At 37.8% G+C, this 14398-nt stretch overlaps 1 protein-coding gene and 1 pseudogene across 6 annotated transcripts in view; both read right to left on the bottom strand.

The window, feature by feature from the left end:
* SYNE2 (spectrin repeat containing nuclear envelope protein 2) overlaps positions 1-14398 on the bottom strand; it is a 315251-nt gene that overhangs the window by 130793 nt on the left and 170060 nt on the right. For all 6 annotated transcript variants that reach the window (XM_078053796.1, XM_078053797.1, XM_078053799.1 and 3 more), the window contains exons 49-53: positions 12381-12703; positions 9610-9754; positions 8302-8520; positions 3190-3455; positions 1160-1328 (exon numbers count right to left, since the gene is read on the bottom strand). In XM_078053796.1, coding sequence (XP_077909922.1) covers positions 1160-1328; positions 3190-3455; positions 8302-8520; positions 9610-9754; positions 12381-12703 — 1122 coding nt within the window. The remainder of the gene's footprint in view (positions 1-1159; positions 1329-3189; positions 3456-8301; positions 8521-9609; positions 9755-12380; positions 12704-14398) is intronic.
* LOC144382788 (small ribosomal subunit protein uS14 pseudogene) lies at positions 7293-7464 on the bottom strand (annotated as a pseudogene).

Below are 14398 nucleotides of genomic sequence, written 5' to 3'. Positions count from 1 at the left end.
GCGCACAGCCCTTGTGATAGTGCGATTTAAGAGATATATTTGGTTGTCATCCCTGGTTCCTGAACAGCTTCTAAGACCCTTGGAATTTCCTGGATAGGAGTAAGAGGAGTGTCTTTTGTTATAACAAGCCCTTTTCAACCATACCTGAGTTTATGCTAATGAATGACTCTTGGGGCGCCTCTAGAGAGATTCAGGATGGGGCCTGGTTGCCAGAGGAACCAATCATGTGATTAGAGGGTTGGAATTTTCAGCCCCAATTCCCAACCTCTAGGGTGGGGCGAAGCGCTGAAGTTGAGTTAATTATCAACGGCCAATGATTTAACCAATCATGCCTCCATCATGGAACTACCATAAAAACCCCTGATCAGTGAGGTATGGAGAATCTGGAGTTGGTGCTGGGAGAGTGGTACACCCAGAGAGGGCCTGGACTACCCACTTACCTTGCTCCATGCATCTCTTTTATTGGCTGATTCCCAGTTGTATCCTTTACCAGTAATAGTAAAGTGCTTTCCTGATTTCTATAAGCCGTTCTAGTAAATTATTAAACCTGAGGAGGGGGTCATGGGAACCCCTGATCGATAGCGAGTCAGTCAGAATTACAGGAGGCCCAGGACTTGTGACTAGCTTCTGAAATGGGGGTGGTCTTGCGGAAGTGAGCCCTTAATCTGTGTGGTCTGTGCTAACTCCTGCTAGTTAGTGTTACTGTTGAACTGAACTGTAGGACACCTAGTTGGCTTCAAGAGACTTGGGAGAAAACCCCCACACATTTGGTGTCAGAAGTGTTGGGAGTAAAAACAGTTGCACCCCTATCAGAGATAAATCATACATCCTACTAAAGTCAGTAGTCTTAACACCCTACTCAATAATGCTCTGGGGCCCCTGTTCACCAAACACACCTGAAAAGCCACTGAAAAAGGACTGCTGGGTCCAGCCTGGCCTACCTCCCTGCTCTCAACTTTATTCTCTGCACTCTAGCCACAGTGATCTCTTATGGCTTGGCCCATACCATGCCACAGGGCCTTTGCATGTGCTTTCCTCTCTCCTGGACCACTCCCTCCACTCTAGTCACAAAGTTACCTCTGCCCCAAGGACTTTGGATTCAAGATTGCAGACCTGTGTCGGCCACATTCACTGGTTCCTCACTTCATTCCTCACTTACCTCAAACTGTTCTGCCTTTTCTGGGTGGTCTTGTAATTCCATATTTTGAAAAGAAGTTGCAGTCTGTTGAAATAAATTCTTCAAAGTAATTATTTCTTTTGTGAAAGAATGTCTTTCTTGGATTTCATTCTCCAACAATTCCTTATTTTCTTGAGCTTTCTGAAAAAGCCTAACATACAACATCAAAATAAAATTGTGTCTCTACCCTGCTCTCTTGTGAGATAGTTTTATTTCAACAATTAACACAATGTCTGCATAGTTCACAAAAGAAGATTTTTTTTCCTGAGCAAAAAGTACCAGTTTTCAATGATTTATTTACTACATACACAAACATATACCAAATTCTATCACTCAATCAAAAATCTCTCTAAACTTCCATCTCAAAATATCCTCTTTTCACACTTTACATTCCAATTGCTCTCTCCATCCTACTTTCTCCATGTGATCCTCAAGTTCAACTGAATATGACCTAGAGGTGAGAATGGAGTCACGGGTGGGCTTTTGGGGATAGATGACCCCATTCGCCTTTTTATCTCAGCCGACCCCATTTGCTGTGGATGTAGCCACCTTATTAGTGGAGAAGTTTAAGAGGGTACAATCTTTCCTGAGAGTTATTTGGTAAGTATATCTAGCCGTAAATACATTATATCCCTTGACCCAATCATTCTACTTCTTGGCGTCTTTCTCGAAGAATTAATCACAGACGCAGACAGAGATTCTAGCATAAGAATATTCACTACAGTGTTTTTACAAAAGTAAAAAAAAAAATTATGTATAATTTAAAAGTTCTATATTAGGGCTTTGGTTAAATAAATTATGGCATATTCACATGTGAAATATTACATGGTTATGTTTTAAGGAACATTTAATGGCATAGGTAACATATGCTGATAAATCATTTAGCAGACAACAAAACAGTATAGTATTATGATCATAATTTGTTTAAAAATACAATCATAGGAAAAAAGATGAGTGATTGGCAGTGATTATTGTTGAATGGTAAAATTAAAGGGGGGTTTATATTTATCTTTATAATTTTCCACATTCCCTAAACTTCCTATAGTGAATATATATTACTAGAATAGAAAAAACAGCAAACATTAAGAAAAAAATTCAAAGGATATTCATCCTCAATGATACCAGGATGGAGAACATATGCTTGTTTTTATTGTTATTAATCTTTTCCATCCCCCCCCCCCCCCCCCCCCGCTTTTCTTGAGTATAGTTGACACACAACGCTACATTTGTTTCTGGTGCACAATGTAGTGATTGGACAGGTTTATACATTATTCTAAACTCACCACAAGCATAGCCACCATCTGTCCCATTACATCGCTATTACAATTGACTGTATTCCTTATGATCTGCTTTTTATTCCGACTTAGTCCATAACTAAAGGCCTATATCTCCCGCTCCCCTTCACCCATTTTGCCCATCCACCTCCCTCCCTCCCCTCCAGTTCTGCTTTTTGTTTGTTTATTCTTTTTTTTTTTTTTGAGATCCAGTTTATGAGTGAAGTCATATGGTATTTGTCTTTCTCAGATTGACTTATTTCACTTAGTATAATACCCTCTAGGTCCATTCATGTGGTCTCAAGTGGCATGATCTCATCCTTTTCTATAGCTGTGTAATATTTCATTGGGTACATATACCATATTTTCCTCATCCTTTTGTCTATTGATGGACACTTTGGTTGCTTCCATGTCTTGGCTATTGTAAATAATGCTGCAATAAACATAGGGGTGCATGTATCTTTCGAGGTAACGTTTTCATTTTCCCTGGGCAAATACCCAATAGTGGGATTCTTGGAGCATATGGTATTTCTATTTTTAATCTTGTGAGGAACCTCCATACTGTCTTCCACAGGGTATGTACCATTCCAACCCTTTTTATACTTTTCTGCGTTAACCCAAATCTATCATATCATTTGTCATTATGGTATATTTTTATATTTTCAAAATCCAGTATTTTCTAAATTTTAAGCCTGAATTGTCAGGCACGTTTCCTTAATAGTTTTTCATAAGTCTTACTTGTTGCATCGTTCCTGCATCGATATAATCTCTTGAAATGCTGGAATCGTCTTTATAGCCTCTAAGCTTTGGGGAGCATTCTGGATACTTCTCATGCGCTGAAGAAGTAAGGTCAGTAACAGCTGCTGCTTCTCCACATTTTCTTGGTAACGGCATAAAGAGTCTTGCAGCTCACAAAGCTCTTCTGTAGCGGCCGCCTCTTTTGTTTTTGAAATTTCAGGGAGATCCTCTTGAAGATTATCTAAAATAATTGCTTCCCGTTCAATCTAATTCAACAAACAAAAAAAAGAGAACTGAAATAACTAAAATGTACTCGGACCATTTAAGGAGCTGAAACATACCTTGGCCATCATAATTTTTGTATACTGGCTGTTCAAAGGGTTCCTAATGCCATATCCTCGCTCAAAGTGGTATCTGTCTTCCTCTAACTGGGAATATTATTCCTGCACTATTGGAATCCCAGAGTTCCCAGCCATTGGTCATGCAGATATGAGATTAAAATGAAGTATTGCTGTCGTGAGCTGAAGGAAACACTGTTGAATATTTTCATAAATAATTTCTCTCTCCTTCAGATTTCAGTTGCAGAAAGCAGTTATTTCTCTTGAGATATCTATAAGCCAGTTAGAATGAGCTCCACCAAACTGCAACTACTATATAAACGGCTGGGCAACTGCTGGGTAATTTTTCTACAGGGGTCTTTTCTTTCACATCCTATTCCTCTATGCTCAAACAAGTAAGTCTGGTACTTCCTTGTTACCCTAACACCTACACCAAGGGGAAAGCAGTCCTAACTAATCACGTATTTGTCAACATGGCAATGTGCAGAACCCAGAAATACATAACATCGCGTATCAGCAAAATGGAGTTCTATCATCCTTGACCCCAGAACGAAGACACAGAAAATCAGATCCCTCTAATGCACCTCCTCAAACACCGTGGCCCTCACCTTAGCTGCACCATACATTTACCGCATTCTGCCCTAACCCTGCCAACTCTCCTGCTCTAATGTTCAAACTGAGTCAGGCATCTGGCAATCTTGACATTACAGAATATCACACCAGGCAACTACATTTATTCAACGCTAATTGAAATGATGAATGAAAACCTGGATGCCAAAGGGTAAAAAATAAAGCCTATGAAAATTTAGGAATTCCAGCATAAATTAAGTTTCCAGGAGCTCAGTGGTCTAGGGCATGCCAGAATTCCATAACATAAAGATCAAGTCGTTCAAGCCTGTACCTCTACCTTTAAGAAAGAGGCCCAGCACTGGATGTGTCCACTGGGATTTTGGAGGCAGTGTATGCTCTCCTTGAGAATATCGCTCAGACCCATTTATCAGAATGCTGCCAATGTGAGGGAGGTCTGCAGCAGGTCACGCAATGGTATAAGCTGCCCTCCCACTTGGGCCCTATGATCCAACGGAGTCCCCGGTCACTAGAATACATGGATATATGTACAGATGGCCCCTCTCGAAAAGACCTAGTTACAGAATGTATGCTTTCAACCACCTCAAACCTAAATTCAGTTGGATTAGAGCGCTAGTTCTTAGGCAGGCAGCTACATTTCCACCAGGGAATGAGATAAGAGGGTTCCACCGGGTTGTTTTGCAACCTCCCTGCCAGAGAACCAGCAAGCAAAGAAAGGAACTGCTGTATTGTCAGAGATAATTGTACACCTAGGGTTTCTAATAGACATCAGAGTTGAAAGAAGTATGTCTGTAACCCAGAACTTAAGGGAGCATCTCTTGGTGCTTCCATGCCAGTGATAACCATAAAAGAGCCACCACAGCAACCACGACGCAAGAAGAGTAAAGCAACGAAAGGTTCTGATCTTTCTCATTCCAGTTCTCCTCATCCTCCACCCCTGTTCCCTGAGATCACTTTCCAAAATAAACCACCTGCCTACGAGCCCCATTTCAGCCTCTGCTGTCTGATGTAAGTTGGTAAGTGATTAAGGAGGGGCACACAAGGAGGGAGGGGGGGAATAATTTTTATTAGGACAATTTTACTCAAAAGCCAGATAATACTTCAACTTGTGACAGATAATCAAACCCAGTCCAGTATTACTCAGGAATTAAGAGAAATGAACTACTGATACAAACAGCAATATGTATGCATCTCATGCATAATGCTTAGTGAAAAGATGCCAAACTCAAAAGGCACAAACTACTCCAGTCCATTTATATGACATTCTGGAAATGGCAAGCCAGATTAATGGTCGTCAGGGGCTGGAGGTGATAGAAGGGGCTGATTACAGAGGGGCACAAGAGAACTTTTTGGGGTGATGAAAATGTTCTAAATCTTCATTTAGATTCATTGGTGATCATGTGACTGTGTTCATCAAAACTCAACAAACTTTATGCTAAAAAGGATGAAGACAGCTCCCAAATCAGTAAAATAGTTGCTACAAAAATTATGCATTCACTCTTCCATCTAGAAGAAGCTCTGAAGCCCTTGAATGATTTCCCTTGGACACAGAATTCTAATAATATGGTTATAAAACTTTTAGGTTCACAGTCAATTATAGAGTCTAGAAAGGGAGAAGGAGCCATAGTTGCACCATAAGTAAACAGAGTGAAGGAGACTGAAAAACCCATAACCAGCAGAATCAGGAACTAATAAAAGTCTTTTGGACTTTGGTACATGGGGAAGAAGCCCGCCTTATACCTCCAATTATCTTTGAAAGCATGACTTTATTCCAGCCCATATGATCACTGAAACAAAAATGATGACTCTGAATAACCAGAGATGAATAATTAAATCAGGCAGATTCTGTTTAAGAAAACAGGAAGGTAAAATTTTGTGGGGGGGGGGGCAGAAAAAGGCAAATCAAAATTTCAATTGATATTTTAAGTTACAAATTTAAACACAACATTTAAGTTTCTGAAAATCTACTTATACAAAACCTTTATCCCACAAAGATACTGGATTATTATATTATTATCCACATCTTAAAAAAAGAAATTCATTTTGTCACAAAGCACCAACCATGCTAACAGGATCTTGCATGCACAGGTGTTTAGATGGTATCATTTTTAGTAAATGGATACAAGCTATTTTAAAATCCTACATCAATTCGGTGTGTGTAAATATCATTTAAGTTGATAGTTTCATCATTAAAAACACCAGAGCGTAAGTTTGACTCTTCTACCACTCGGGCATTTGGGCAAGTTACTCAATCTCACTGTGTCTCACTTTCCTCATCTACAAAATGAGGATAAAATAAAAATATCCAGCTCATAGGACTCTTGTGAGAATAAATGATAATACATATAAAGTGCTTAGAATTCTGCCCAACACACGCTCCATTCCCGCCCACTAAGTGTTACAGTTGTTATTGTTATTACACCAGCACATATTTTGTTTGTGCTACTCTTTGAAAAACACAGTCACCAGATATTGTCAAATGCTTCTATGAATAATTACAAAGTTCTAAATGAATGGGGTCTGAATTAATCAGGTATAATTGCAAATAGAAAGACAATGTAGTAAAATAGAGAGAACAAAAGCTTAGAATCAGCCTAGACCTGGGTTTCAAGAAGAGCTGTTTCTCAAGAAATATTCACTAACTGCCCACTAAGCACAAGGCCCCAGTCAGATTCTAACGTTACAGCAGTGAGCAAAACAGATGTGGCCCCGGTCTGCAGTCCCTGCTCAATCACTAGCTGGGAGGTCTTGTGCCAACAGAAATCTCTCAGTGCTTCAGTATCCCCATCAATAAAATGGGAATAATATTTAACTCCTGACAGCAATGCAAGGACTTGGTGGCACCATGTGTGAACTGCCCTCTTAGGACAGCACACCGCCTACTGCAGGAACCCAATAAACTGTTACGACACGAATGGGAAAGAAGGGGGCCAACAGCAGTAACTTACAAAGTTTCTTCAAGTTTTAACATTCAAGAGTCTATTTACTAATCAAACCCTACTAGCACAACCAAAATAATATTCATTTTCAAGAATATCAAGTTGCTTTTCTTAAGTGAAGTATTTTCATTTTATGTACAAATATTTTATTTTATGTATTTTATGTAGCATTAAGGTAGGTATCTTGGGTATCTGCAGTAAGGGAGGTATCTTAGATGACCCATTCAAGGAACTTCACTTAATCCAACTTAATGAAACCTGTATCCTCCCAGTACTGATGGAAACACTGGAGGCACATACTGAGGCCATCGTTTCCAGATCAGACCATGCTGGTTTGAGCGGACAGGGCAAGAATGAGAACCCCGGCCAAGTTTTCTCCAATGGCTCCAGTAGAGATGTTGGTGACCCATCTCGCTCTCTTGGATGCAACGGGGCAAAAAGCAAGAATACCAAGTTTCAAGCAGAAAAATATGCTAGCACTAAACATTTACATCCCAAAGTGTGACCTACCCCCAATCAAGTATTGCTTCATTGTATTTCTCTCTTAAGTAAATTTAGCAGGAATTTTGGCATGAACTTAGCAGGAATTTTGGCATGAACAAGAGAGAAGGGTTTTCATTTAATGTTCTGATTTGTACTTCATTTATACCTGATCCTTTGGAAAGATACCCTAAGATAACTATACTATTTTAAATTTTCTTTCTAAATATATGTGATGGCTTAAATCCAGAATCATGCTTAAATTAACATCTGTGATTGATATATATTATGGAGCTTTTCTTTAAGAGTTTTCAGAAAGAGCAACATACATATTTTTAAGTCCATAGTTAACAATTAATTGGAGTTAATTTCCATAGTTAACCATTGTAGTTAACTTCAAAATTGGCTGGTTATTATGAATATTACTTAATTCTAGCCTTTAGTGTTATGTAGAGACAGTCATTTTAAGAGGGATTAACTTAGATACACAATAAAGGTTTTAAAGCCCAAATGAGCAAGTACTTATTTATAAGTACTACCTGATACCAAAAAAACAGCACTCATATTAAGGAAGAATTTGAATCATTTCTTGGAGATTATTTTACTAGGACCTGACCTCTATAACATTTATGTGTTATGTACATATGATATAAACAAACGGTACCAGTTGAGGACTTGTTTTATATAAGAACAAAATGAAAGTAACAAAACAATTTAAATGACATTTGCTAGGAAACTGGATTGATTGTTGAAAACGAAGCACTTACTTCTTCACTGACAAATTTCCACTCCCACTTCAGTTCTTCACACCATATCTCCCACTCTCTAGCAGCCTCCAGCAAACTCAGCCATTTGTCCCACAGAGCTGCCGTGGTTCTGAGCAAACACATGTCATCAGTGTCTGTGCACGCGGGTCTCAAGTGTCTGAGGACCTGACGTAGTTTCATGAACTCTTCTTTGGTTGATAGGAGATTTGACCCCAAAACCTTAGGAAAGAAAAGGAATAGGAGGAATACAATGTCTATTAATTTTTCGGAGACTTATAAACTTCTTAAGATCTTGAACAATTGATGATTTTCAACCATCCATAAGTATTACATGGTCTATTTTTTAGTCCTTTTGGAAGTCAATTTGAGACAGATTAGAATTACCTATGTATTATTGTGTTGCCCATGAATTTGGAACTATGGTGACAAAAATGACCCATAAACCAATTCTTCCAAGTAAGAAAGTGTTTTGAAAGGTAAACATCCTAAAAGTTCATTGTTATTTTAATATAAGTCTCATTATTTCACTAGGTTGTTAATTTGCACTATACTTATCAACACCAATGCATTACTTAGGGTTTTTGTTTTTGTTTGTTTGGGGACAGATGTTAAGCATTGATAATTTAGAATGTTTTCATTAAAATCCTAATAACATAATACCATAGATTCTAACAGATGAAAATAAGCAAATACAAAAATTAAATAGTAAGAATAAGAAGTAGCCAGAGTTTAGACTTATGATAGTTGCATTAAATTCTCTGTCATTGATCCAGCAACATCCAACAAAATAACATGAAAGGTAAAGCTTTAGAAAGAGTGATCACTGGGGCGCCTGAGTGGCTCAGTCGGTTGAGCATCTCACTCTTGATTTCTGCTCAAGTCTTGATATCAGGATTTTAAGAGCAACCCCCGCCGCAGGCTCCCCACTTAGTGGGAGTCTGCCTGAGAGTCTCTCCCTCTCCCTCTGCCTCCCCTCCCACTCACTCACACATGCTTTCACACACACTCTCTCTCAAATCAATCAATCAATCTTAAAAAAAAAAAAAAGAAAAAAAGAAAAAAAGAGCGATCACTAAGAAGAGTTTGCTACACCAGTAGGTTTGCTACTGTCTCGTGAACCCGACTGATGAACTCTCTTGGAATCACTGTCTCATGTTTCCCCTTGGTGTTTGGTTTGGGGTGTTTTCTTGAGTGTACCACTCAGGCTGAAGATTTCTGTGGATCACAACAGACTCACATTCCCTGCTGTAGCCACCTGCTCTTTCTGTCAATTTTCTGCATACAGTCTTACTAGAGATGTGCAAATACCTTGCTCTGTTCCAGGCGCTCTAAAGCTTCTTTGTAAGATGCTGGTAAGGGAAACACGGACCGCCCAAGAACTGCCTCCATTTGGCTTAGGTTAGTGCAAATTTTCTCTTTAATTTTTCTGTAGCATTTGTAATTCTCAAGACACCTATGAAGCACAGTTAGGGGAAAAAAGTGTTATTAAATTTTATTTAATACAATAAATTCTGGACTTCCCAGAATGAATTCTGAACACTCAACAGTATGTCATTCTCTTTGTGCTATTCAGTGTTTTTCACCAAATTTTTATTGACTGTCTCCTCCTCCCAGGGACCTGTATGAGACTTTTAATGCAAACTTAACAGGCAGATAAGACTGTTCTCAAAACACCTAAACTGTAGGGGCGCCTGTGTGGCTTAGTTGGTTAAGCATCTGCCATTGGCTCAGGTCAAGATCCCAGGGTCTTGAGATTGAGCCCTGTGTGGGCCCCTGCTCAGTGGGGAGTCTGCTTCTCCTTCTCCCTCTGTCCTTCTCCCTGCTTGGGCTCTCTCTCTCTCAGATAAAATTTAAAAATCTTTTAAAAAATGCCTAAACTGTAAAATTGCGTTAACACTGCTAATGAAGTATAAATTCTTCATTGAAATTTTGAAGTATAATTCTTATAGAAAACCACTTAGTCTTAAAAATGCTCATATCATTTGAACCATTAATTCAACTTCCACAATTTATCTTAAGGAATTAATCCTCAAAGTAGAAATTTATCCTAAACCTGATAAAGCCTTTTACATAGTAAAATCTTTTTACTTATTAAACTAGTAATTAAAATGGCAAAAATTTGAATATACTTTACATGTAACAAAAGATATGGTTAAGTATATTACAACAGTCCATTTTTTTTTTTTAAAGATTTTTTTTATTTATTTATTTGACAGAGAGAGACACAGCGAGAGAGGGAATACAAGCAGGGGGAGTGGGAGAGGGAGAAGCAGGCTTCCCGCTGAGCAGGGAGCCCGATGCGGGGCTCGATCCCAGGACCTGGAATCATGACCTAAGCCGAAGGCAGACGCTTAACGACTGAGCCACCCAGGCGCCCCTACAACAGTCCATTTTGTAAAATATTTTATGGCAAATGCAATTACTTTTATGAAGTTTTGTTACAATAAGGAAAAGAGCACATGTTATAAAGTAAAGGAAAAGCAGCAGCCTATTTTCATAGAGCATAATGTGCTATATTAAAAAACACTATGAATAAAATTATATGTATAAAATTGATACAGTCTAAATCCCTAAACAATTAAAAATTGAGTATCAAGTATATTTTTAAAAATTATTCAAATAAAACAATAAACTGGAAAGGAATTAAGGAGTATTCAGAGACCCCAAACTATATGAAAGTTGAAATAGAGAGAAATAAGCTGAGCCCTAAGGACAGTTTTTCACTTTGAGGGCATTTGCTGAGTTTCAGTTTTATTAGCCCTTCCCTGGAATGCTGGGGGCCAAAGGATAAAGCCTCAAACCAGGATAGGTATTTAATAGGAAACCCTCTCTGTAAAGATATATGTAACATATATAACAAAAGACGAGCTTCCAAAATATAGCATAAATCTCTACAAGTCAAAAAAGAAAAGATGAGCAATCCAATAAAAATTGGGCAATGGTTTGAGCAGGCAGTTTTTCAGAAGATGAAATATGAAAGACCAAGAAATACTCAAAAAAGAGGCTCATATATGTTAATAATAATGTAGTAATAATAATAGAGATGCAATAGTAAGATGTAATAATAATAGAGATGCTCATACATGTTAATAATAATAAAGTAATAATAATAGAGATGCAGATTAGAACCACAATGAAATATCACTTCTCATCCATCAGACTGGCAAAAATTAAAACTCCCTTGGGGCACCTGGGTGGCTCAGGTGGTTAAGCATCTGACTTCAGCTCAGGTCATGATCTCGGGGTCTTGGGATGGAGCCTCGTGTCAGGCTCCATGCTCAGCAGGGGATCTGCTTGTCACTTGTGCTCTCTCTCAAATAAATAAAATCTTTAAAAAAGAAAATTAAATCTCCCAACATCGGGTATTGGTGAGGATATGAAACAGTTGGAACATAGAATATTCTTGGAACACTAGTCTGAGTAGAAATAAGTAAAATCATTTGGAATTTAAAATGTAAGCTGTGCATACCTTTTGACCCAATAATCACAATCCTTGGTATATATTCCAGGGAAGCTCTTGAATTTAAAAATGTTCCTGTTGGCACTGTTTGTAAATGCAGACTAGAAAAACCCAAATGTCTATCAATAGCTGGGTGACCAAATTTTGCTATAGACAAGTACATGAATAAACTTCAGCATCATAATGATGAAATTGAAAAAATGAAGTGACAGAAGAATACACATACATGAAAATGGGGCACAAACACATAGTAAAAATTTTAAAAAGAAGAAAATGGTAAATAAAAAATTGGACATAATTGTTAATTCTGAGAAGAGGAAAGGACCACACACAAGAATTCAAAAGTCATGATGTTTACCTTTGAACTTTTGGGTACAAAGCTGTTTGTTTTATCATTATTCTTTATATCATATGCAGACTTTTATAAACATTCTGTTGTATGTACTCAATATTAAATAAGAATAAAAGTAAAATTAAAATATTTGCTATGGTTTTCTGCAGATGATTTTTACATTTTTCCATATTTTCCAAATTATTTCTAATGTGTACATGTTAATTTTAAAGAAAAATAAATCTTAATTTTGTTCTTAAAGCATTACCTTTAGAAAGAAGTACCTACCTTTCTAGTTCACTTTCTTTTACTTTGGCTGCCCCCCTCACGGCTGAATCCTTAGAAACTAATTCCTGTATAGTACACTGGAGTTGTTGTTTGGCTTCAGGGCTGCATATAGTCCCCAGTTTCTCAGTGAGGTCCTGGATGTCTTCTATCGTGGATTGCAATTCCTCTTGTTTCCAGCCAGGCATCTCCAGTGGTTCTTCTGGGTTATCAAGGTCTACTTTATGGGACGCAACAATGGCTTCACGGGTAGTAAAGATCCCCATTGCCCTTATGACTGCCTCATTATAGCGTGTCATACTTTCATAAGCATCATTCAAAACATCCTGGTGAATAGGAGATTAAATGTTGTGACAAAGCTGTCAAACTTTGGGGACTTTTATCATTCTTGAATTTTTGTAGTGCATTCATAATATGTCTGGGTCTTATAAGGGCTAGCAACTCCTACTTTTAGTTTGACAGTATTACACTAGTATTTAAAGGCAAATAAATTGTTTGCATAAAGAAAAATTGTTTCCAGATTTGCTAAGAAATCTACTCTAAATTCAAAAATACATCTCATGAATCATGTCTGATGATATATATTCCTGTTCTAGAACTCTTATATTACACTATGAATTAAATAAAACAACGGAATATATTTAATGTATATAACTTTAACGAATATTTGTTGGGGGGGAATTAAAAGAAAACACACACACAAAAAACAGATTTCTTGTGTTTTTGTTTTTATTTTTTTTAAACTTTATTCATTTATTTTAAGTAATCTCTACACCCAACATGGGACTCAAACTCATGACCCTGAGATCAAGACCTGAGCTAAGATCAAGAGTCAAACACTTAACCGACGAGGCCACCCAGGTACCCCACATCTTGTGTTTTTAAAGAAATGGCTCTGCCACTAACTTTAGTTTTGAGCACATTACCTAATGTCTCCAGACCTTAGTCTTCTTACTGAAATAACAAATAGTCGAAATAAATAACTTCAAAGGTCCCTTCCAGTCCAGCTCTAATCTTATTATTTTGGAGATTTTTGTCATTGTTTCTGGAAACTATACTAAAATCAAGTAGAGAAGTACTGAATTTACTCAACATTTGTTAAGTACCAATATAAAGAACTGGTTAAGTACCAATTTTAAGAATATTAGGATTCATAATATGACTTTACATTTATAGCACTTAAACCTATTAAAATATTTCAAAAATATTATCTAATAATTCTTGGAATTAAAGAAGGGAGTTAATTTCCCCCATTCTATAAATTTAATGCAACAATTCTGAAAACACAGTGAAAGGCATTATATTAGGTACAAGTGTTCCAATAATGCCTAAGCTGTCTATCCTATTATTGTGGAAAAGGAGGGAGTATGTTGGAGTCATTCTATAACAGAGGTCAACAAACTTTTCCTGTAAAGGGGCAGACTAAGTATTTTAGGCTTTGCATTCCATCTGGGCTATCACAACCACTCAACCCTGCTGGTGTAGCAGGAAAGCAGCTGTAGACATTCTCTAAAGAAGCATGGCCATCATCCAATAAAACTTTATTTACAAAGTCAGGCACTGTGGGCAGATTTGGCCCATGAGCCTTCATTTAATGACCCCTGCTCTAAAATCAGACAGATCTTGACGCAAATCCTGGTTCTGTTACTGCTGTAAGAGCTAAGAAAATGGTTGATGTTCCTGAACTTAAATTTCCTTATTTTAAAATGGGGCTTATATATAGCACCCACCTCACAGAGTTGCTGTGAGGATTAAAAACAAAGTATTCAGCACAGCACCTAGACACTGAAAGTCCTAAAGAGATGTGGAGTTATTATTGTATGTTCTTTTCACTACACCCTATTTCTTCTATTATGCCTCACTATTTCTAAAAAAACAAACAAAAACCAAATTTTGTATGAGCTCAACAGAGGCTACAAGGGGTATAGAACTAAAGGTGTCGGGGCGCCTGCGTGGCTCAGTCGGTTAAGCGGCTGCCTTCGGCTCAGGTCTGGATCCCAGGGTCCTGGGATCGAGCCCTG

The sequence above is a fragment of the Halichoerus grypus genome, chromosome 8, assembly GCF_964656455.1.
Source record: "Halichoerus grypus chromosome 8, mHalGry1.hap1.1, whole genome shotgun sequence".
In the NCBI taxonomy this organism is placed as follows: domain Eukaryota; kingdom Metazoa; phylum Chordata; class Mammalia; order Carnivora; family Phocidae; genus Halichoerus; species Halichoerus grypus.
The sequence above is the reverse complement of the archived record's forward strand: the minus strand, read 5'-3'. Positions and strand labels throughout refer to the sequence as shown.